This window comes from Neovison vison, chromosome 1, assembly GCF_020171115.1.
Source record: "Neovison vison isolate M4711 chromosome 1, ASM_NN_V1, whole genome shotgun sequence".
In the NCBI taxonomy this organism is placed as follows: Eukaryota; Metazoa; Chordata; class Mammalia; order Carnivora; family Mustelidae; genus Neogale; species Neogale vison.
Window position 1 is genome coordinate 125,484,946 of NC_058091.1, and position 26,544 is coordinate 125,511,489.

Consider the following 26,544-nt stretch of genomic DNA (forward strand, 5'->3'; position numbering starts at 1 on the left):
CTTTTCGCTTAATTGCTGGATTCTGGTTAAGTCACATATTCCAACATCCTGAAACAAAGAGAAACTCCATATACATACACCTTGCATATAAACATAAAAGGCTCTGGTGAAAATATTGAATGATATTGACAGATTCCATATAAGATCAGACAACTACACAAAGTCACAGCAAATAAATAACAGGACTTTTTGTCACACTTACAACCAAAAGCATTAAGCACTAGGGTTTTTTTAATATGAAAAAATGTGTTTTAATTTCCCCTCACTCCCAACTTTTGGTATGTGTATACAGGGAAAGAAAGACCTGCCAAATGCTTAATCCATGACAGCAAGTATTATTCTAAGAACTAATGAAAGCTGAGTCTGTCTGCTTCAGAGACAGGTGAAATACAAACTTTAAGACAAGCCAAAATGTGTGCAAACTGGATAATCTAGTTAAGAATTTGAGATTAGCAGCTTTCTCTTTACAGAAGGGATGTATGTAAGGTTATTGTTTGTTTTTATAAGGATTTGGGGGGAAAAAGAGATGAAGAGTTAGGAAACCAAAGCGAAAAGATAAATGAGCTGAATATGACTCCATATAAACTTAATCAAAATCACTATTATGTTGCAGCTGTTCAAAAACTAAATGTAATTCTGAAAAACTGAGGTCTTAAACAGAAAGGAGTATTTTGACAAACAAATTTCATGTTCAATTTAACTAAGTGATGAAAGGAAAATTTCAAGTCATCTCAACGTCAGAACAAAGTTAGTCTGTCTCCAAAACCTAGAGTCAGATTAGGCAATATAACAGAGAAATGCTTGCTCATTTGTTTGTTCATTTTTTATTACAATCACGAAAACAGAAAATTCTTACCACTGGATTTCATATCCTTTGGTATCTGTTTGTTATTTCAATCAAGAAAGCAGAAAATTACTACCACTAGATTTCAAATTCTTCAATGTCTAGAATTCTCTTGGAGGCAAGGATAACTCCCCAGGGATGTTTAATACCACTTGCCTTTTGAAAAGTGCAGGTTATATAGGTAACATGAATAGCTAACATGTTCACGGCAATGACCACATGCCAGACACTGCTCTTCACAGACATTAAATCATTTATCCTCACAACACCCTTCCATATATTACACGCATTCTACAGGTGAGGACACTGCCTGAGATCAATCACACAACCAGTGGAAGTGGTCAGGCTGAAGTGTACACATGGTCCATCCTACCAACACTCAGTATCTTCTCAAAATGAAATCCCTAAAAACTTCTGCCTTTTTTCACCAAGGTTCTAGAAACCCAGAAAAAATATTTTACAGATTCTCACAGATCATGAATTGTTGAATAGGAACTCCATGTTCTAACAAATAATCTCCCACAGATAACAACTGGACAATCCTTATATGTCATTTCCTTCCTGTGCTCCTCATACTCCCTGGTCATAATTCCTCTTAGAAGGAAAACCCACTATTTATCTATTCTTTATTTTAATTTCTGATATGCTGTGCTGTATTTGTTGCCACATTACATAATACAAATATTTCATTTATTCCCAGACAAATTTTTCCTTTTAAAAGATTTTAATTTGTCTTTTGTTTTTCTAGTTTCTCTGTTTTTTGGGTACAAAATGGGTATAAAAGTATATGTTGTTGTCTTATCTGCTAACAGTGATGCTAGGAAGGCACTTGAAAGTTTTATCAGAGTTTCACTTCTATCGATGTTCCTGTCCCCTCACACCCAGAAGGAATGCGCACAGAGCTAAGATCCTAGGAAATATAATAGGTCTGCCTTTCACTAATGCTAATTAATAAACTGGACCAAGAAGCCTTCTATTAAATCTGTATCCCTAGGGCTGTCAGCATCAAGAACTGTGTCACCGTGTCACTCTTATATCAACTAAAGCCCCACAAATCCCAGAGAGCTTCTCTGGACTGTTTTCCAAGTACTGTCTCACCTAATCTTCAAGACAATGTAAGGAAACAGGTACTTTTATCAACCCATTTTACTTGAGACACTAAGTCTTAGGAAGGCCTAGTGACTTGCCCACGACTACACAGCCAGCAGGGTGGCAAATGAGGATTAGAACACAGGCTAGGGACGCCTGGGTGGCGCAGTTGGTTAAACGACTGCCTCTGGCTCAGGGCGTGATCCTGGAGTCCCGGGATCGAGTCCCACATCAGGCTCCCAGCTCCATGGGGAGTCTGCTTCTCCCTCTGACCTTCTCCTCACTCATGCTCTCTCTCACTGTCTCTCTCTCTCAAATAAATAAAATAAAATCTTAAAAAAAAAAAATAAATAAAAGAACACAGGCTATCCGGCACCCAGCCCTAAGAGCCTCCTTGCCACAGTGAGCTAGATGGCCTCTTCCACTTCCCTTGCTCTGAAGCTGGCTGATGGGGCTTAAGGGAGAATTATGCTTTGCACTTCAACAACTGTAGAATTAAATACTCAAAGTTTTAAAGGGTGATTTTTTTTTAAGATTTTATGTATTTATTTGAGTGAAAGAGACACAGAGATCACAAACAGGGGGAGAGGCAGAGGAAGAAGCTGACTCCCTGCTGAGCCCGGAGCCCAACGCAGGGCTTGATCCCAGGACCCTGGGATCATGGCCTGAGCCTAAGGCAGAGGCTTAACCATCTGAGCCACTGAGGCAACCCTAAAGGGCGATTTTTAAAATAAAACCTGATAATTCTTAGTTTCCCTCTTCATGAGATAACACCTATATTCTATAAATAGTAAGTGTTAGATTCATTCTCTTTGCGCTCTCTTTAATAATTAATGTTAAGTAAAATTAAAAAAAGAAGCAACACTAAAAACTATAACTTTAAACCTTTAAACAGAGTCTCTTCTCAGTGAGAACTGGACCAGGAATAAAGCAATCCTTCACTTTCTCATATTAAATAGTTCATTCAGGGACACCTGGGTGGCTCAACTGGTTAAGCATCCGCTTTCAGTTCATGTCATGATTCCAGGGTCCTGGGATGGAGTCCAGCATCGGGCTCCCTGCTCAGCGGGGAGTGTTTCTCTCTCTCTTTCTGCCCCTCCTCACTGCTCATGCTCTGTCTCTCAAATAAATAAACAAAATCTTTAAATAAATAAATAAGTAGTTCATTCAGAATCAGATGCATGGATTTCACTGGCCACATTAGAAGGTCCCACACCTTTCAGAATCTACTGTGTGAGGTCACACAAGGTTTTTAACCATAACTATCAGACTATTCATACATGATATTCCTTTTTTCAAGCCATATGCAAATGTTTGTTTTTGCTTTAAAGTTAGCCAGCTAAAAAGTAAGGAATATATGTAACTGTGCTATGCTAATTCTGTAGATAGTGTTTGCCTTTGCCTATGTGGCCACGTCACTACTACCCCACCAACCTATCTCTGTTCTTCAGTTTGCCCCCTTCCAGTTGACTACTGCTTCTCCAACAGAGTCCATGCCTCCCCACCTTCACAATGACAGGTTGACTTCGCCATTACTAGACAATTAAAATTTGCCCCTCATCCTCATTATTTTTTTGTGTGTAACTCTCTTTTTTTTTCCAATTTATTTATTTTCAGAAAAACAGTATTCATTATTTTTTCACCACACCCAGTGCTCCATGCAAGCTGTGACCTCTATAATACCCACCACCTGGTACCCCAACCTCCCACCCCCCCGCCACTTCAAACCCCTCAGATTGTTTTTCAGAGTCTATAGTCTCTCATGGTTCATCTCCCCTTCCAATTTACCCAAAAGCACATACCCTCCCCAATGTCCATAACCCTACCCCCCTTCTCCCAACCCCCTCCCCCCAGCAACCCACAGTTTGTTTCATGAGATTAAGATTCACTTATGGTTTGTCTCCCTCCCTATCCCATCTTGTTTCATGGATTCTTCTCCTACCCACTTAAGCCCCCATGTTGCATCACCACTTCCTCATATCAGGGAGATCATATGATAGTTGTCTTTCTCCGATTGACTTATTTCGCTAAGCATGATACGCTCTAGTTCCATCCATGTTGTCGCAAATGGCAAGATTTCGTTTCTTTTGATGGCTGCATAGTATTCCATTGTGTATATATACCACATTTTCTTGATCCATTCATCTCTTGATGGACATCTAGGTTCTTTCCATAGTTTGGCTATTGTGGACATTGCTGCTATAAACATTCGGGTGCACGTGCCCCTTTGGATCACTACGTTTGTATCTTTAGGGTAAATTCCCAGTAGTGCAATTGCTGGGTCATAGGGCAGTTCTATTTTCAATATTTTGAGGAACCTCCATGCTGTTTTCCAGAGTGGTTGCACCAGCTTGCATTCCCACCAACAGTGTAGGAGGGTTCCCCTTTCTCCGCATCCTCGCCAGCATCTGTCATTTCCTGACTTGTTGATTTTAGCCATTCTGACTGGTGTGAGGTGATATCTCATTGTGGTTTTGATTTGTATTTCTCTGATGCCGAGTGATATGGAGCACTTTTTCATGTGTCTGTTGGCCATGTGGATGTCTTCTTTGCAGAAACGTCTGTTCATGTCCTCTGCCCATTTCTTGATTGGATTATTTGTTCTTTGGGTGTTGAGTTTGTTAAGTTCTTTATAGATTTTGGACACTAGTCCTTTATCTGATATGTCGTTTGCAAATATCTTCTCCCATTCTGTCAGTTGTCTTTTGGTTTTGTTAACTGTTTCCTTTGCTGTGCAAAAGCTTTTGATTTTGATGAAATCCCAAAAGTTCATTTTTGCCTTTGCTTCTCTTGCCTTTGGCCCCTCATCCTCATTATTAAGCATATTCACAGAATCTATAGCTCTTCTTCCCCATGTTTATTTGTTCCTGATTCGTACTCTGCTACCCCAAAGTATATTGTTTGCAGCTCTTCCTTAGATTACTGATATTCCTTATACAAAGACTAAATTCTAAATAGTATACAAACTCAGAGAAGGAAAGCCCCACAAACCCAGAAGCAGCCCAGACTCAGAAACAGCCATCCTCATCTTTATGGGGCTTCTGGGTAACTCTGAAGCACACTACAGGTTAAGAAGCTGCTGAGTTAAAGTCTGTGCTCATTCAAATTGCTGATGTTGACCTTCTGGATTCAGGTACAGACGGGTGTCTCCTCTTACCCTACTGCATGAAATTTACTAACCATATTATCTTGCTCATGGTCTTGAGCAACCAGGGACTGCTGGTTGATAACTCTGGAAAATTTTCAATGCAGCCTCTTCGAAAAATTTCCTTCAGCCCAAGCTCAAAAAGATAAAGTGCGTGCCATCGTTAGATTTCCCTTAATAACGTATCCCCCATTTAAATGGAAGACAGCAGCCTATTAAAATTGAATACAATATGGATAATTACCTTTTCGCTCCCTTAGTTCTACAAAATTCATATTTCCCCTGACTACGAGAAGGAGTCATTTCTGATTATACTTTATAGTTCTATACCTTTCTCCTGTATTACCTATACTATCTCCTTCTATCAATTTATGGATCTCACTCCTAAACCTCTCTTCTCTTGCCAATCATTGTTTCAATGATTCATTTCTCCCACTAACTGTGATTTGCCAAGTGGACCTTCTATTGTCTTTATCAGAATCAAATCTGCTCTTATGACTTCGAATGTCAATGGAACAAAAACATTTGTAGCTCACCTGGCAGTCCTAGGTTCTCATTACACTTATTTCTTTTTTTTTTCCAATTTATTTATTTTCAGAAAAACAGTATTCATTATTTTTTCACCACACCCAGTGCTCCATGCAAGCTGTGCCCTCTATAATACCTACCACCTGGTACCCCAACCTCCCAACCCCCCGCCACTTCAAACCCCTCAGATTGTTTTTCAGAGTCCATAGTCTCTCATGGTTCACCTCCCCTTCCAATTTACCCAAAAGCACATACCCTCCCCAATGTCCATAACCCTACCCCCCTTCTCCCAACCCCCCTCCCCCCAGCAACCCACAGTTTGTTTCGTGAGATTAAGAGTCACTTACGGTTTGTCTCCCTCCCTATCCCATCTTGTTTCATGGATTCTTCTCCTACCCACTTAAGCCCCCATGTTGCATCATTACACTTATTTCTAAGTCTGTAATCCATTTGGGAACATTACTACCCATCTTCTGAAGTCTGCTGGTTCCTTAACAAGCCACCTAAGTAGAGCTTTGTCTGTCTCTGTGCCTATAAGAAGCCTAGCCAGTTCCAGTAATGCTAACAGCACCACCATGCTGACTGAGATGACTCACCATCAACCATATCCACGTTAACCCCAGGCCCTAGCACTAGTCCACCACATTATCACAGTGACTACTCCACCTCACACCATCATACCTGCTCCATTTTCCTCTGGACTAGCTGCAGATACTATTTATTGCCATCATCCTCATCTCACCTCTTAGTTCCCCATGTCCTCCTTGGAAGTAAATTTCAACATCCATGCAATTTAAGCACTCCTTCTGACATACCACCTCACTCTTCAAAACTGCAATGACCACGATGGGGTTCAGGACACGCTACCCCAAAATATGGCACCTTGATGTATGGAATATTTTAAGCTAAAGGAATCTGACAAAACAATAGAAGCAGAAAAGTCTCTCTAACTTTCACCCTGCTCTTCTCTCCTGAAATAGTCACGAAATGCTCCAGTGAGAGGTGCCCACCACTATAATGGGAGAAAACGAATATCCTTATCTCTGAAGACGAGGGGATGCCAAGAAGAATCCAAACAAACAGATCTTGTTAGGTTTCCCATACTTACTTCATACTCCCTGATCTGTCATATTTCTCCAACACCACCCATTCTCCACCAAACCTAACATAAAAATACTTAACCTTAATGGTTTCTTTGGATCTTCATTTCCTTATAAAAGTTCCCAGTCACATTAAACTTACAGAAAATAAACTTATATACTTTTCAGTTTTATTTTCAGACCCTGCCAGGGACCCCAAGAGGGTTGAGGAAAACTTTTTTCCCCCTCCACATTAAATCAACAAAGATTAATAGGAGAAATTTCTCAGTTTTCTCAAACTCCTTCTAGTTTCTAAACTCCTTAGGCTTAAAATACTCAATATGCTAAGGTACCACATCTTGGGGTAGCACATTCTGAACCCCATCCAGTCTTACTAAGTTCCCTCTCTTGGTTCACTTGATACACAGATAAATCACTAACTCCTCTCTAGCTACCAAATACCTCTTAGCTGTTGCCAACACCTGAAACAAAGTAATTTCTCTGCCAATTCTTCCCTTTTAGATTTATTAAATATAGTCTGAATAAATTATTAGTCTTTATCTAAAACCAACTCTATATATGATCTACTCTAAAATTCTCTGCTTTGCAGAATACATATGTTATCACTCAATTACAGGAATCTGTATATGAACACAAGTGTATATGTATACTTTCATATTCATATTTGGCTTATTTTGATATTTTTGCAAGATATAAAACTACCTGGTTAAGTAAAGGAATAGAAGATGCTAAACATATGTGCTATTACTTCTGAAAGTCTAAAAGTCAATGCTCTTAGAGAAGATTATGAGTTACAATAAGAAAAGTTGTTTCCTTTTCTTCAAATCCTGCTGGCATTTAGATGCCAAATTCCTAGCTATTGTTTTTCTATCTCCCCACAGTGCGCATTTTTAAAAAAATAGTACATCTATAATCAGAATAATCCAGAGAATCCAAATTTGTTAATATATATACTCCCTAACCAGGCCAGAACATATAGGTCACTGTATAGGTTTTTGTTCTCTGTACAGCATGAACTCATATACAGAAAATTGTCCTTAGAAAAAGTAAGATTTATACACATCAAACTTAATACGTAAAACCCATTTCCTTTAAGGAAAGCAGAAAATGTTCAAGGGGAGGGCAAAAGAGGAGAAAAAGAAGATGACAATGATAATGACACCAAGCAGCAAACCCAGAAGTGCTGGCATCCATAAAATATATGGCTGCCTATTAGAATGAAAAAACCTCTGAGTGTAAATGTTTCATTCAAGCTTGCCAAAGATCAGCTTAGTTTTTATTGCTCTGTGCAATTTCCGAATTAAGTGACTTCACTGTGAGTGGGACTTTTTTATGTAACACATTACATCATAAATTAACCCTCATAATGTTATAGCTTTTAGCGTACCCAGGTTGCTTTATCTGAGACTGTGGAAAGCGTGCAAAGCAGTTAAACACTAAGGAACAGGGGGAAGCCACCAGTGCTCACCAGCAGATAAATAGCACAATGAGCTGGCATGGTTACAATTCAAGCGGCACATTCTTCCCCTGATTTTGATTTGTTATCAGAGTTTCAATGGAAAACACACACAGGAGGACGGCGGCAGAGGAAGCAGGAGGCCACTGTGTCCAAGTGATTCCACCAGCCTGTGCTTGCTCACTGAGTCACTCACCTCGTAGCCTTTCTCCAGCAGGAACTCAGCCAAGTATGAACCATCCTGGGAAGAAAAGGAAAACAGACAATTGTCAGACCCATCGCAGCTAGCATAGAAGGCAGTCAAGACTGAGAGCTTTGAGAAACGCACCAAAGGAGTTATATGAACTTAAATTAAGGATCATGGCAACCAGAATAAAAATAATACAGCTAGTGATGGTAAAAACAGAATGGTGTTACACTTTCCACTGTTCAGTAAGCATTTTCATAGACATTATTTCACTTGAGCACCATAGAAGCATGGTTGAGTGTTATCATTGTACTATTTACTGAGTAAGAAACAAAATCCAGGGACATTGTATGGGGCAACAGAGAAAACATGACACTCAGATGGTTGTGGGTTTAGGTTTTGCCACTTACTAGCCATGTGAAATATGCAAAATATGCGTAGCAAAGCAGACCTCAATACTACAGGAACGTAAAACAGGAATCAGACTAATTCTGGGTGGTTGTGAAAAAGGAATCTCGAGTGAAGGAATGAGATGGGAGCTGCAGGGACTTGGGGACAATGCAGGTGAGTGTAAAGAGGTAGAACACCAGAACATTACTAACATTACTGAAAAAAGACACTGTGGCAGAGAGGAGGAAGATGAGTGCTTTTGTTGAGGAAGACCTTCTAGGCACTGGTAGGGGTTGGCTGCTAACTCAAGGGTTCTGGAAAGTAACTTAAAAAAAGAGTTTTAGGGATGGGAGAGAGTGTTAAACAGAATAAGGTGTGTATTATTATCACTGAATATGTATGCATATACATATATTCATAAACTTTAAATAAAAGAGGATGTTTATTTTTTGTAAAGTAGGATGCATCTTAATCCCTACATTAAGATGAAGGTATCTGACTAAAAACAGATTCTCAATTGGTTTTTAATAACTCTTGGAAAAATTTCTACGTAAGGGGCAGTGGTTTTTAAACTAAAATATTTCATGTGCCACTTTTAGGGTAAGAAAGTATGAAAGTCATCAAATAAAACTATTTGGAGGCCAAAGGGTAAGAAATCAGTGTTCTAGAGGTACTATAAAAAGCTACCAGCCTGGGGCGCCTGGGTGGCTCAGTTGGTTAGGGCCTCTGCCTTCGGCTCGGGTCATGATCCCGGGGTCCGTGCTCTGCAGGGAGCCTGCTTCCTCCTCTCTCTCTCTGCCTGCCTCTCTGCCTAGTTGGGATTTCTCTCTGTCAAATAAATAAAATTAAAAAAAAAAAAAAAAGCTACCAGCCTTGTTCTAAATATGAATTGGGTAGACATTTTGCAATCAATCCTGTTAACTGCTTACCTGCTTTTAGCCTGGGTAAGTCCTCTCCATTCCATACAGACTTAAACATAAAAATGGGAGGCTCCAACTACTACTGGAAATCTGTGTATTCAAAAGTAGTTGGGAACATTTGGGTTTTCTTCAGTTTCCTCAGTTCGAAAAAGTTTAAAATATCCCTCTGAGCTTCAAAAGTTCCCACCAGATATTCCAGGAAAAAGAAAAATGAAACAAGCCTTATTATTGTCACTAGCTGACTTAAAGCTGGAAATGGAGACACCCTATGGGTCCTGAAAATGACAGGGCTGCCAAGAGAGTGTTTACTACATTAATGTAGGAGTCACACATAAATTCAGGTAGGATGACAAGGCAAGGTATACAAGGGACACATTTTGTGGTTCATTAAAACCTCCAGCAGATTTTCTTCTGACTTCTTGACATAAATATTCTGGTTTATAGACTCATGTAGAGAAGAAGAGAAATGGCTTGGCATATTCCTTTTCCTCTCGATCTTTTGATATAGACACAATTGCATGGTTTTTAAATACCTAACATGCAAACTATATCAGGTAAGAGGGCTGAGCAATTCAGACCAGGACAGGCCAGGCCAGTCTATATGACTATCGGAAATTTGAGAATAATGGGTAGTCTTATAAATCAATCAGTGAGAAAGCTGCTTAATAGAAAAAGTATTTACAATAAGAAGATTAATTTTACAGTAGTTTGGAAATCCCTAGAATGTATAAAGTTTTGTTTTGTTGTTGGTATCAGTGTTGTCATTTTCAAGCAGGCAACACCATACTTTTCATACGTTTCATAATTTCTCTTAGAATAAAAAGTTAAAATGCTTTGTGTTCTACCATGGCTGTATACAGTGTTTTGGGTTTTTTTTTTTGTTTTTTGTTTTTTTTTTTTTTTAGAAAAAAAGCAGAGGTGAAAGTGCTAGAGATCCTTGGGGGCAGGGAAAGCTGTGATTATTCAGAAAGCTGATGTGAAACAGACCTGACCAGGCCTGAACCCTGTCAATAAGGTCTTGTTCTTCTCACCCAGGGCCCTTCTCAAACTTTCCAACCACACTGGAACATTCTGAACCAGCAGGGCACTCACTTCCTCCTGACTTCCTTGCCAGGTCTCTCAAGTGATAGGGCCTGAGCTGCACAATGAGTGGGAAATGGAGCAGAGCAAAGGCTCCTGGTCTCAGACCTAGGGAGCCCAGCTGGCCTCGGCTTGTCTTCTCCCTAGCCCCTGAGGGGACTCCACAGGGAGACACAGTATCTAAGCAGGCAGGCGTCAGCCAAGCCAACAAGATCATTGTTTCTGCCTCCTCTATAAGAACAGGGCAGTTGGAGAAAGCTTCAGTAAGATTTCATAACTGGAATGTCATTGCAACTGAGAACCTACAACTGACATTAAAAATTCTGATACTTAATTCCTCAGAAAACAAGGAACTAAATGAACTAAATTTCCAACTCATTTGCTATGAACACAACTAATCCAATACAAATTCCAGCCTGGGTTCAATCCTTGTTAGAGAAAACTTTTTAACTGAAGAGATAATGTCCCAATTGTGACTCTTAAATTTAATTTTGTACATGGTTATTAAGGGTATCCATTTCATATTAAATGCTACACAGATTTAAGTAATCACCATGACTGTAACATTTTCTATCTTATTCTTGCAAGAACTTGGCCGGAGAGGCAAAGAGCCACTGGCCCCTGAGGTAAATAAGGCACATGACAGAAGCCAATCTGCATAATATCACACAACAGAGGCAAAGCCAGAACTGGAATCCAAGTTGTCCATTATTTTGACCTAGAAAACAACCACTCTCCTCACCCTCCTCCAACTGGGACCTACCTACCCAAAACAAGTAAAAAAACCAACAAAAGAACAAAAGATCATAACAGATTCATTTTTAAACCAAATTGACTTAATTATTTCCCATTATGGAGTGTTTTATGGATTAATCAGTGCTTCTAGTTCTAATTAAGCAACATCATGTAATTTTAGAACACTGCAGAACTCAGAGGAAGACGACAGTACATAGCACGTGAGAATTCTCAGATCTTGTTCAGGCATGTGCACTATACAGGAAGCAGTACAGTATTGTTTGAAGGTGGGCTTGGATTGGCTGTGGATGTATTATTTCAGAGCTCTGGAGCCAAGGAAATGGGGCCAAAGAAGCGGGGCCACTGCCCGGGGACCAAAAGTGCCCGATTTAGTTGCCCCTGATGCCTACAATCCCAATATTTCGGTATCTCTATTTTTCACCTTTCATAGAATACTCAGAAATGTTCCAGATCTGGGGCGCCTGGGTGGCTCAGTGGGTTAAGCCTCTGCCTTCAGCTCAGGTCATAATCTCAGGGTCCTGGGATCGAGCCCCACATCAGGCTCCCTGCTCAGCGGGGAGCCTGCTTCTCTTCCCCTCTCTCTCTCTGCCTGCCTCTCTTCCTACTTGTGATCTCTGTCAAATAAATAAATAAAATCTTTAAAAAAAAAAAAAAAAGAAATGTTCCAGATCAACACCATAACAATAAAGAATAATTCCAAAAATTAATTCAATCATATCCTGACTAGAGTATTAAAAATACTTAAAATTACACATCTATAAAAAGCTGAAGGAAGTACAGAAATTTTACCTCTTCTACCGATGACCAAAGGCTGTATTAGCCACTTACTGATCCTCCAGCCCACATGAGCCAGGAAGTCTACCTTCCTGCAGGGAACTAGCATTTCTCCTCTTCCTTCAAACATGGATGCACTTATAGCCCAGAAGGACAAATGAAAAGGACACTTTTTTATATGCAATTTGAGAACCTTGTTCCTTTGAAATGCATGCTAAATCATACTGTGTGTTTCTGCATAAGAACCATTTGGCAGCTTCTTTTAACACTGTATAAGATAAATAGTATTGGGCTAGAGAAATGAATTATAATAAATGAATAAATAAATAATAAATGAATTCCTTTGTTTGGATCATCTCAAGCATCAGATAATAGAATATCCCTCTTGTAGGGGGAGAAAGCACCAATTTACACTGCCCTTTATGTTCTGTAATTCTATAAGTTCTAATTACTCTAAAATAAGCATCTTTTCAGCTAACAGCAATTACAGTATCAAAGTATCTATACCTCTCCATGAGAGACATACAAACACCTCGATGACTAACACAGGACACAATTCTAAATTAGAATCAAAACTTCCAACTGGGGGTGGGAGGGCGCCTGGATGGCTCAGTCGGTTGAGCATCTGCCTTCTGCTCAGGTCATCTGGCTCATGGGGCTCTCTGCTCAGCAGGAAGCCTTCTGAGGCTTCCCACTCCCACTCCCCCTGCTCTCCTCTCGCTACGTTCTCCTCTCACTGTGTCTCTGTCAGATAAATTTTAAAAAATTTAAAAAGAAAAAAACTTCCAATGGGAAGATTGGCAATGTAGATATGTGTGAAGAATACAGAACCAGAATGTTTTTGAAAAGTATTTTCACCTGGCTCATGTTTTCGTGTTTGTAACACAAATCACTACATAAAATCATTTTCAAACTCACAGAATTCAAAAGACCACAGGGTTAATTAATTCAAGTCTGTCACTTTACAGATCAGGAAATTGATTCAAAACATTTAAATGTTTGGTGTACAGTCACACAGTTTGGAAGTAGCAGTATCTGCCCCCCCCCCGAAAAAGTCTTCAGACTCCCAGACCTCAGAATTTTCACTATAAAATACTGCAAAAAAAAAAGAAGAGACTGGACTATTGAGAACCATGTAAAACACACTAATGCATTACCCAGTGAAGAACAACAAAGAACAACAATACAGCCAACAATTATCAGTGGAGTGAAAGCTAGCTGACCAAGTGGTAGACAGGAAACCAGGATATCGTCAATATTTAAAACATAAGTAATTTCCAATTCCTGTATGTAGTCTTTCAAAGTTAACAATTATTTCCCCATAAAAGTTGCTGCCACGGAAAAATGGACTTTCACTCCCTTTGTTTACTTTCTTAGAAAGGAGCACTGTAATCCAGAAATGTTACCAACAAACTCTGAATGATAAAGAATTAATTGTGCCCACCAACTAAGATATTATTTCTGTAACCACCCATTCCCTCTATTTGCCAGGGAACAAGCCCTTCTAACAGGTGTGAAGCCATTGCACATGTGCCTCATACCTATACATCAAGAAGTGACAATGGCTCTGTTGCCAAGCATTAGACTTTCCAGTAAACCACCATGAGATGGAAGGATGAAAGAAACATTTTAAAAAGAAGCCAGATACCTCCAGTTATACTACATATGATTGTAATGTTCAGTCTTGTACCCATGCTAAATTTTTTTAAATGATTTACTCATGAAAAAATGTCAGAGAAAAGCAATAACCTAACATGGTAATTCTTAAAAAACATTTTTTTCCCAATTTTACAGGTCAAAAAATAATGCTTTTCATTTTTTGGCTAGTATTAAGACTGAAGAGTTTTTATTTATGATCATATATTCTATTTCTTCTAGGAATTATTTATTTTTATCTTTTCATTTTTTGTCCATTTTTCTAGTAAGGCTATATTTTGCCCATTGGTTTGTTCTTATAAATATCTAAAACATAAATAAAACTGATTAATTTTTATCTTTAATATAAACTACTCAAAAAATATTCTGAAACAGTTTAGCATACTTTCAATGGCAGAACTCCCATCATTAGTTGGTTTAAAATACATGTTCCTTTCAAATTGCAAATGATTATTGTACCTTCTTAGTTTAATTACCAAGAAGAATGCAAATACCAGAATTTGAATTTCATCTGTATTTGCACAATCCAGCATTTGTAATATCATCAATTTCAACACAGTAAAATAAATTTCTATAATTAGACAAGTGCTTAAGGAAAATGGGATTAAAGGGTTAACATAAGGGGTAGAAAGGAAAGAGTTATTAATAAGGTACAGAGACATAATTTTTAATTACATAATTAGAAAGACAACACCCACATTTATGTGTGTATATATATATATATATATATATTTGTAACAAATTATTTATATAATAATTTCTTCACTAATAGGATCAATCACTCCATAATGATGGATCTACCAATGTTTTAACATAAAATGTGGTCTCTGTAGAATTCATTAACAATACAAAGTGTTCCAGATTAGTGAATATCAAACATCCACTTGGGCCATAGGTGTTATGGAATAAAGGACAGGAAGGAAATAAGAGATTTAGTCCCTGCCCTATTGCTCTGAGAAGTATCTGGGAAGCCAGGCATTTCCTGGCCTAGATAGGATTATGCTCCTGCACTGGCTCAGACCTCCACATTTCAAATGCATCAGCAAACCCACACGTGGACAGATTGAGAATAGTAACCAGGTAACCTGTCCAGCTAATCAAATGTTCTGCTATCAGGAACACCAGTAGATGCATGAGTCATGGACAGAGGATGGCAAGGCTGTGTAGATAAAAGAAAAGCTATGAAATACTACCATATTGACCTCTTCTATACTGGATGGCACTGTGCCCTGGAGAAATAAATCACCACACTTGAGCATGAAATCAAGCTGGAAAAAAACAGAGGAAATACAAGAAACATATCCCTGTCAAAATCCTTTTAAATATCTGCCTAACTGGCTAGTTCAGTGCTGGTGTGAATAACTCCTTTCAAGTTTAGAACAATATACTACCTCAAAGTTTTTATAACTCAGGGTTCCAGATACATTGATAAAGACTTGTATAGATCTGTAGGGAAGTTAATAATAAATTACCAGTAAACTTCATGCTTAAATAATCATCTCTTTGTGGTAAATAATCTCTTTGTGGGGTGTGTGTGTGTGTGTGTGTGTATGTACACACACAAATTTTGAAAATAGAGTTCCTCTCTCTTTCCTTTTCCCTTTCTCATTATCTCTCAAAGTGACAGTCCATACAATTAAAGCCCGTTTCTTTGTAAAGTATATGATTATGTAGTTCTATTCATCCAAGTGATTTACACAGGAAATGATTTTTTACAGGTACTCAAAACTAAAACAGTGCTATACTTTGTCCAGTGTTCAAGGCCACGCTTAATGAAAAACTTTAAATTTAGAATGAAAAAAAAATTTGTACTGAAAAGACAAGAATTATTGAAATTGTAGTATTTACCTGATTTTTTAACTCTTCCTTGTACAGTTCTTTTTATAATTTGTGTCCTGGCTAAGGGAGGAAGACAGAACAAATGTACTTTTGTTTACAACTTTAAAAAGGCCATAAATAGGGATGCCTGGGTGGCTCGGTTGGTTAAGTGGCTGCCTTCGGCTCAGGTCACGATCCCAGCGTCCTGGGATCGAGTCCCACATCGGGCTCCTTGCTCTGCAGGGAGCCTGCTTCTCCCTCTGCCATTCTGTCTGCCTGTGCTCTCTCTCCCTCTCTCTCTCTGACAAATAATTAAATAAAATCTTTAAAAAAATAAAAGGCCATAAATAACAAAAGAATACATACATATTGATGACTCTATCTTTCCCCATCCACATGCATTCAACAGGTTGCTACTAATATGACACTGTTGGTAACAAGCAGAATTTAACTATTTATAATCTTTTAACTCAGTTTCTTTCTGGGATAAGTAATCGGCACAATCCAGTTAAGACTGTTTCTAAAATATGCACATACTATGACAGAAATGTCACTTACAGGCTCCCTGATGCATTTCAAATCTGTTCTGCAACGTGGAATATCCATCACCCTGGAGACACTGTAAATCACTGAAGAATGATACAAAATAAGAACTGTGACTTACATAACTTAAAATCACTGAAACAGATAAAATTCAAACATCTATACACAAATCTAAATGAAGAAATTTGTAAGCATCTACCCAGAAAGCTACTTATCATAAACCTAATAAAGCTAACTAACTTTCAGAGCCAGAAAACAAAGTGTTGTAGAAATGACTGTAAATCACAGAGGTCCTAACACAAACAAACAATGTTGATTCCCCTGGAGTGTCCTGTCCGTGGGTAGGTCCAACTGGTAAAACTCAGTTTGTGGGCTAGGAAGTCTCTCCAGTTATTTGTTGTATTATATTGGACATTGGGTTCTACCACTCAGAGAAGTTATCAGGAATCATTTTGGGGGGAGGGAGAGTCACATATTTAAAAATCTGTGTCTCCATTATCTTGCAACTCTCTTTCCAGTGTCACTGCCTTTTAGGCCATACAATCTAGGTACATTTCTAGATAGCTCAGCCCTGACACAGAAACATCGGGGTGGGGGTGGGGGGTAGCTATTTGTGAGATACTTAGAGACAGCTCCAACTTCTACAGTCGTTATGCTTTAAGCTATTTTATTTTATTTTATTTTATTTATTTGACAGAGAGAAAGAGAGATCACAAGTAGGCAGAGAGGCAGGCAGAGAGAGATGGGGGAAGCAGGCTCCCTGCTGAGCAGAGAGCCCCATGCGGGGCTTGATCCCAGGACCCTGAGATCATGACCTGAGCAGAAGGCAGAGGGTTAACTCACTGAACCACCCAGGTGCCCCTAAGCTATTTTTATCTTGTCATTTTGTTTTCTCTCACCAACAGCAAAGGAGCTTAGCTTTTATTCAACCCTACACTTTCAAGAATCTTGACTTATAGGACAAAAACCTTATCAAGATTGCACTCTACTGAAGACCAGAGTTTTTTAAGGGCATTCAGGGGTAAGGGTGAAGAGGAGGGGCAGAGATTCTCCCAAGTAAAAATAATATCTGCCCTAACAGGGATTGGACACAACCCCCCATCTTAGTCACAGCAGCACCAAAGTCCAAATTCCCAATATTGTCAGGGTCTTAGACTGAAAAGCAGGTAACTCTAGTTCAGTCTAACCTAATCATATGTACCTTTTAATCTAATCTTACAAAACTGAAATGCCTAACTACTGCTTTCTTTCCCAGCTAGTCTCTCTACTAATTTTTATGACTTATTTGGGCTATTTGACTACATTTTGTAGATTGACATCATACATTTGGGAAAATTGAGAGCCTATTTTTTTTTATACCACAACACTATGCTTAAAATTCACATAAGTTATCACATTTTAATAGACATGGTTAACTCAACCTTACATTACAACACATATTTTCTTCAAAATATGTATGATTATTTCAATCAAAATAATAATAGTCTACATGTCTATAATTCTTCTGATAGCTAAGTACTCTAAGATATTTTTCCCATTTATATCTCTCACAACATCCTGGTGAGGTAACTGATATTATCCCCATTTTTCCAGATTAGAAAACTGAAGTTCAGAAAGCTTAAATCCCTTGTTCAAGGTCATAGAGCTAGTTAGAGAACTTGGCAGTGTATGAAACCAATTTGTCTAAACCTAACTGTAGTATTATTTCCATAATAATTCTCCTTCAATCAAAATAAAAGTGCTTCAACTAAAACAAGATGCCAATGCTACAATTTTTAAAACTTTTCAATTACCTAAAAAATATAAAAACTCTAAGTTTACTGAAAAATAATTTTTAAACATAAGTACAAATTACTTTTGGAATAATCCACAATTATGATTTATGAATGCTTAAATAACCCCACCTTCCAGTACACTAAACAAAACACTCGTGTGTGTGTGTGTGTGCGCGCGTGCGCGTGCATATGTACACATGTGCACAGACTCAAAGGGATTTCTATGCCATTATCCCTAGGATTTAAAAAAAAAAACAAAAACGAAGAACACAGCTCTGCACTTGGAATGTTAAATGCAGATCAATTCACTGATGAACAACCTCTAAAAAATACAGGACTACTCAATGTGATATGGCAAATAAAAATAAGGATAAGATATATTTCCTACTTTTAAGGAGTTTGCTAGTGAGAGGACAAGTAATATATACAACATCTTCATCATCATCATCATCATCATCATTATATTAGTGATCATATTAATGTTAACATTCATTCATTGGATACCTATGATGTGTTAGGCCAGTGCTGACCAACCAAAATGTATTTGAGCCTATGTGTAATTTTCAATTTTTTAGCAACCAAATTTTAAAAAGTTAAAAAGAAAAAGGCAAAAGTTAATTTTAATAAATTTATTTAATCAAATATATTCAAAATGTTATAGCAGTATGTTAATAAAAATTATTAATGAGATGTTGCACATTCTTTTTTGTATTAAAATCTTCAAAAATCTGTTATTTTACACTTAGAATACATCTCAATTCAGACCTAAATTTTCTTCAGAAGTACTTGATCTGTATTTAGATTTCATAGAATTGATAACTGAAAAAGGAGAATCACATATCTAGGTTGTATCAAATATACTTAAAAGTCTTCTAAAAACTGAATACCAAAAAAAAAAAAAATTCCCTTTGATATTCATTAAATACATAGGGGCACCTGGATGGCTTAGTCAGTTGAGCATCTGACTCTTGATTTCAGCTCAGGTCACAGTCTCTCAGGATCCTGGGATAAAGCCTCAAATCAGGCTCCTTGCTCAGTGGGAAGTCTGCTTGAAGATTCTCTCTCCCTCTCCCTCTGCCCCTTCCCTCTGCTCACTTTCTTTCTCTCACTCTAATAAATAAATAAATCTTTAAAAAAACAAAATATATTCATCATATACACTGGCACAATTGGTTCACTTTTTTTTTTTTTTTTTAAGAAAAATTGACTTGATTTTGGATCAAAAGGCTACCTGGTTAAAATCCATATCTGTTCACATTAACTCACTCTTATGTCAAGTATTAACAGTGAATCCAAATGAGTATTTCCATACACTGGAAAGCAATTCTACTAGTGTTCTTTAATTTTTTTTCTAGTTTTTATAGTCAGTTATCTAATGCTACTATTAACTAAAATATTCTACATATTGATTCATGTTGAAAGATGTATAAAGTCATTATTATTGACTATAAAAAATTAAAATTTAATATGAATTCTCACACCTCCCTCACTAGATCAGACTTTTCCTTCCTTAGCGCTTCAAATTTAGCTCATTTATAAGCACTGTGATAAGACTGAGAAAAACATAAATCATACTGCATGTTTTCTTTATAATCACTAAATATTTGGCAAGCATCCTTTTTGTTTCAAGAAAGAAAAAAATCTTACAGTGGAGTAAATACTACAGAAATCTTTGTAAAACTCATCCATGATTACACCATGAGTGCTCACAAAAAGGACAAGATCACTGAGTTCCTGTCCTCTATTTCCTTCAACAGGTTTATAAACTGACAATGATTCATATATGTGAATGTATAGACTGAAAAATTTTAACTACAGTATGACATCTTTTAAGTCTGCTTGAGAATATAGGGGAATAAAGCAATAAAAGAAACATCGGTCTTTACTTTAAAATTTTAATAAATGCAAATATTTCACCTGCCATAGTTGGAGTCATACCTATTGTGATAGAAATTTTTTCATATCCATCTGAAATTCTTCTTTGACATACAGAACTTTCAAAAATATCTAAGCTATAAAACTGGTATTTCTCACCAAAATTTTACATCACTTCTTTGTAAATTTTTAAATCCTTTGAGAAAAAGGATATCTAAAATAGTAACTAGGCAGTAACTCATATATCATACAACTTGTCTAAAGATAAAGAAATGCACTTGAAATTTTTCAAATTTCAAATCATTTGATCTTTCATAGTGTTAGAAAAACCTTGTATTCTACAGGAAACTGGTAACTTAATTAAGTATCACTAAAGTTTTATATATATTTTTGTCTTTTCTAATAAAATTTCAGTAGCAAATAATTTATTTTCTCTCTCCAACTAGAATTGGTTTCCTTTTTTGTGAATTAACTCAAGCCATTTTATAAGTATCCAAAGTGACAAATTCACAGACTGTTAAAATTTTAAATGTATTCGATATTTAATTCAGATTTCAGACAACATTAATTCTTTTTGATCTTTGACAGGAAACTTCAAATCTTCTAAGGATTTATTTTAAATATCTCTTTATACTACCCACTTTATTTTCTTTAAAATTTTTTACACAACAAACAGTTTTTTTCTACTTTGCTCCAGCAGACCATACTGCAAATTAATCATGGCATTTCCAGTCTCTTTATGTCTTCATTGCTCTGATCATAGTACTATTTCTGTGTCTGCATTCAATTCTGTGGCAGTAATGTGACTTTGTTTTAAATTCTAAAACTGGCCTATAGTTATTTGAACTGGAAAAAAAATTATATTTTAGTTAAAAAATATAAACATTTCAATTTAATTACCAATGATGAGGTACATGTATCCCTGTAAGTCCTGATGTCTGCATAAAATCAACAAATGCACTACAATGTTAGATAGAACACGGGAAAAAAAATCATTCGAGTGAGTAATTAGTTGACATCAACAAAATCGGTGGTGTGCTTAAGTGAGAAATACACTGAAATGTAATCCTACCAAAACAAGAGAGTTATGTTTAATAGAAATGTGTTTTATATTGCTTCCATTTTAAAAATTCATTTCCTCAGTCCTTTATCGACACCTTAATTGTTCAATAGCCACAGATGGCTTATGGCTACAATTTTGGACAGTACAGTGATAGGTTGTGTTTTCAGCAGTTTACATTTATTAACTTATGTAATTCCCACAACAACTCTTTAAACTATTTATTCTAATTATCCCCCATTACAGACAATGAAACTCAGGCAGAAGCAATTAAGTAACTTACCCAAAGTCATACAGCTATTAACCAGGGAGCCTGGGATTTAGACCCAGACAGTCTGACTCCAGAGACTCCTGCCCACTATCCCACACTGTCCAAAGTTCAACAGAGGCACAGACTTTAATGAGAGATGACACAAGAGGTGCCAGGTGTTTTAAAAATACAAACCAAACTACTTAGCAATTGGAAGTAGGGAGCCAAGACAGATAGGAAGGCACTGTGAACAGGAGAAAGACCTGAGCTTAAAGATACATACTGACGAAAAGGAAAAGCAATTTGGTGTAAGGAGTGTCTGAGAAGTATAAGCATAAGGCTACTAGTCCTGAATGGATAAAAGATGAGCAGCTCCAGTAGATCAACAATGATGACTCCCAAAGGCATAGCCCCATCTTAATCCCTGCAATCTAGGGATGTTAGTTACCTTCTATCAAAAAAGTCATGGCAAACGTGATTAAGGATCTTGAGATGGGAAGATTGTTTTGTTGGATTATCTGGGTGGGCCCTAAATCCAGTCACAAGCATCCCTATAAGAGGCAGGCACTGAAAGATTTCACACAGACAGAAGAGGAAGAGGCCCTGTGACCAGAGAAACAGATTGAAGTGATGCAGCCACAAGTCAAGGGATGCCATCAGCCACCAGAAGCTCCAAGAGCAAGGAATGGATTCTCCTATAGAGCCTTTGGTGGGAGCACAGTCCTACCCCACACTGATTTGGGAATTCTGGTCTCCAAAGCTATGAGAGGATAAATCTATTGTTTTAAGCCACTCAGTTTGCAATATACTACAGCAACCCCTAGGAAGTTACTTCAGGATTTCTCAAAACCTTGAGCATGCAAATGTACCTTATGAACCAGCAAGAGGGAAATCTAGGAAGAAGTGTTTCCCAATTTTTTCATGACAGAATCCTCACTCCCTCTGAGGGGAGGGATGGTGGTAAAAAGAGAGAGAATCTGTTAACATCTGGCAGACCTAGGATTCTACTAACCAGATCTGGGAAATTCTCAGCCAAGACACATTCTGGAAGGCATGTAATTTAGGCAAGTAAGTATGAACTATATTCAAACAACAATACCAAAAAAAGGTTTTTGAGAAATGTTGCAAAAAGCCAACCATTTGGGGTGAGGAAATCTAGCACATTATTGAACCTGGGCTCCAGGTGACTTCAAAGTGGCAGAAAACATGGCTTTGGGAGACAGGTAACAAGTTGAGCTAACCAACTCAGGTAACAATACAGTAAGTTGTAGTGCACTCTAGATGAAACCACCACCTCTAGGAAGTGTTCCAAGTCCTATGAGGGACACAAATAAGCTCAAGTAGCTTCAGAGGGTGATAAATAAGAAATGGCATTAAAGAACAAAAAAGGAATTGTTCCCAGAAAACAACAAAGGAGAGACAAAATAGCAGTAACTTCAAGTAACTAAAGGGCTAAAATAAAAGAGAAAAAAATGAACTACAAAGGGGTCAGTAAAAGCCAAAAATTAAATACCCAAGGGGTGTGACATCAGGCTCAGCACGAAGCCCTCCACGGATGCTGGCGTTAAAAAGCTCCTGGTTGATCTGGATACTCTTGCAAAGACAGGATGGCTAGTTTTTGACTACTGTAGGAGGACAAAATCCACAGGGGTAGGAAGTTGGCCTACAAAATCAATATGCTTCCTCCAACTCTAAGATTCTAATGCCCCAAACTGGCCACAGAACTGTTTGTCATACCCACATATATAGCTGGAATAATAAGTGAATAAAAAATATTGTGTTAAGCTTGGGGTAAAATTCAAAATATTTCATAACTTGTAGCACAGGTGCTAACCCATCAGAATGGTTGCCAGCTACGTGCCTGTAAGTAAGTACACATCAGATGAATTTTAGCCTTCATAAAACTTTGACAAGTGCCCTAGTGTTGAATATGGATTTTTAGCAGGCAGGAATACAGACAGAAGAGGAAAAAATTAACACCACTTAAAAACCATTTATTTGAATTGACAATAGGTCCCTGGGCTTAGGAAACCACAAGATGGAAGGGAAAGATGACCAGGTAGGCTGGAAGCTACTCTCTCTCTACTGGACATCTGACCACAAACTCCTGGCAGCTGTACTCAGGACCCAGCAGCCACACACTTAACCACAGCCTGCAAGTGTCCTCTTGGTACCTTCCGCAAACACTACTTCCATGCCAAGAAGTCTGGGTTTAGTTTTGGTTCCATTCTCTGTGTCTGTCTCCCTCTCCCTTCTTTTCCCCTATTCCCCTAGCATAAATGTGGGTCCCACTGGTTTCAGGCTAATAATATCTACTTAGCAGCAACTGTCTAATAGGTTAATGCCCAACAATGGGCACTTGTATTTTCTTATAAGGTGGAGGTAAATTATGGCACTTGAACAAAGACCTTATTATCTAAATTTTACTGCATGTTTACTACAAGCCAGTTTCAGTTTTATGTTTTCATCTCTAGGCCCTAAGACAAAGGGGAGAGAAAGTTCATTTTCTTATTGTCTAAATATAATAACAATGTCAGGCTAAAAACAGGAGTTGTTCCAGGTTGAATTGTGTACCCCTAAAAATTCACATATGAAAGTCCTCAACCCCCACTATTTCAGAATGTGACTTTATTTGGAAATAAGGTTACTGCAGATAAAATTAGTTAAGATGAGGTCACACGAGAGTAGGGTGAGCCCTAATCTGACTGGTGTTCTTCATAAAAAGGAGAATTTTAGACAGAAATGCACACAAGGAAAACATCATGTGAAGATGAAGGCAGAGGACAAGGGTGATGCTCACACAAGTCAAGGGATGCCAAATATACCAATAAACCACCAAAAGCAAGGGGAGAGGCCTGGAAGAGATTCTCCCTCATGGCCCTCAGAAGGAACCAACTACCTTGCTGACACCGCAGTCTTGGACAGCTAACTTCCAGAACTATGAGAAAATAAATTTCTGTTGTTTAAATCATCTGACCTATGGTACTTTGCTATAACAGCCCTAGGAAACTAATTCAGGACTCAAAAGTATTAAGGAGGGCACACAAAAGGTCAGACAGGGCCGGGGGGGAAAGGTCAGAGGAAAGTTTCTGCTCTTAGTGCTTCTAGTTGACCGTCAGGAACTACCAGGTTCGAAGCCAACCCAGTCCTCCCTCCCAGTGCTCTGCCTGCCAGCCACACTGACCTTCCTTGGGCTCCATAAGCTGTACTTCCTGAGCTTCACAGAGACTGCTCCCTCTTCCTCAACTCCCACTGACTACTCTGTTGCTCACTATTCACCTATTGGGACTCCCATAATTCTAGACGTCAGTATGACCATCATTTCTTCAGAAAATCCTTCCTGATGTGCTCTACCCTGACTGAATCAGACCCTCTAGCTGTTAGAAACACTCAAAGCACACAGCTCTTTCCTTCATAGCTCTGTCACATGTCTCATATGTCAGTGACAATGGATTATGTGCCTTCCTCACTGGACTGCAGGATCCATGAGGACAGCACCACAATCACTTTACTAATCATGACCCAGGACACTGTTAGGTAGTGGGAATACAACAGCTATTTGCTCAATAAAGTAAAATTCAATGTCCTTGGGTTTCTAATCTCACAGGAAATGCCAATACCCTGTCTGCAACTTATGCATCAAAAGTTGTCTTACCAATCAGCTTTGACTTCTTGTCTTAAAACACAAAAATACAAATACACTCTAATCTCCCACACTGCCAGTGGAGGTGCACATCTGACTCTATTTCTACTCCCTCAGGGTACCTCTCAGATTCTCAGCTGCCATCCACTTCTCCCCACCACACTGGGCACTGCCTTGGTCTTCTTACCCCCCATACCTAAGCCACCATACACCCAGCACATCAAGGTAAAGGGGCTGTACTACTCCCACAACTAAACTTTTCCACTGAAATGCAAGCAGAATTCTAATACATAACACAAAAGTGATTACCACAAAGCTATCTGGTTTCAAGGTCAGGGGAGTTAGGGAGGGCTGTGGAAAAGGACAGAGTCCTTCCCATACACTTTGCCTCCCACTCCTCTCTGTGTCCCACCCCCTACCTCGAGCCAAACTTGATGTACCTCAGGCAACCTAAGGCTCTTCAAAACACAGTTTAGAAACCACCAGCCCATCTGATTAAACTTACGTTTTCTAATAAAGAAGTCAAAGCTCTCAATTAACTATCATCTCCCAAAAGCCTAATCAAATAAAAGTATACACTTTTAATGTTGGCATTTCATATCCTGGCTCCAATATTCCTTGTCATATGTTTTTTTTCACTCATTCATTCATTCATTCATTCAATCATCAACTATATGCTGTTATTCCAAAAGGAGGGTTACAGGCAAGTCTTACCTTTCAAGACATGAAAACATGGTAGATAAGAAAGTTGGGTCTATCAATGCATGTCATAATAGTAATAATAATAATAAAAATAGCAGGTAATATTTATCATGGGGGCAGAATTGGTAGAAATAGTCGATAAGCATTAGCCTTCTGAGCAACTCTATTGGTAGGGTCTGATTTTAACACCAGTTTTAGGAATGAACAGAGTCTTGAAGAGGTGAGGTCAGGTCCTATAGCTAGAAAGAAGCAAAGTGTAGATTAAAAGTTAGATATTTTTGACTATGTTGAAGAGATATCTGTACCCCCATGTTCATAGCAACATTATTTATCATAGCCATAACATGGAAACAACTTAAGTGCCCATGGACAGCTGAATGAATAAAAAAGTTGTGGTACACACACACACACATATATACACACACACACACACACATACACACATATATTATATATGAATATTATTCAGCCATAGCAAAAGAGGAAATCCTGCCATTGTGACATGAATGGACCTTGAAATAACTAAAACAGAAGTGAAATAACTGAAACAGAGTATAAATACTGTATGATTTCAGTCATCTGTGGAATCTTTCAAAAAAAAAAAAAATCTCGGGGCGCCTGGGTGGCTCAGTGGATTAAAGCCTCTGCCTTTGGCTCAGGTCATGATCCTAGGATCCTGGGATCAAGCCCCGCATCGGGCTCTCTGCTCAGTGGGGAGCCTGCTTCCCTTCCTCTCTCTCTCTGCCTGCCTCTCTGGCTTCTCGTGATCTCTGTCAAATAAATAAAAAAAATCTTTTAAAAAAATCTAATCAAGAAAGAGATGAGAGGGACACATGGGTGGCTCATTCAGTTAAGCATCTGCCTTCAGCTTAGGTCATGATCCCAGGGTCCCAGGATCAAGTCCCTCATCAGGCTCCTTGTTCACAGAGAAGCCTACTTCTCCCTCTGCCTGC

The 26,544-nt window shown here is 38.2% G+C and overlaps 1 protein-coding gene across 3 annotated transcripts in view; it reads right to left on the reverse strand.

Annotated features, from left to right (window-relative positions):
- Window positions 1-26,544, reverse strand: part of GMDS (GDP-mannose 4,6-dehydratase) — a 633,896-nt gene that overhangs the window by 478,547 nt on the left and 128,805 nt on the right. For 2 of the 3 annotated variants that reach the window (XM_044257882.1, XM_044257891.1), the window contains exon 2: window positions 8,359-8,403. In XM_044257882.1, the coding sequence (XP_044113817.1) occupies window positions 8,359-8,403 (45 nt within the window). Of the gene's footprint in view, window positions 1-8,358; window positions 8,404-16,301; window positions 16,373-26,544 lie in introns of all 3 variants that reach the window. The other variant, XM_044257899.1, reaches the window with a different exon arrangement.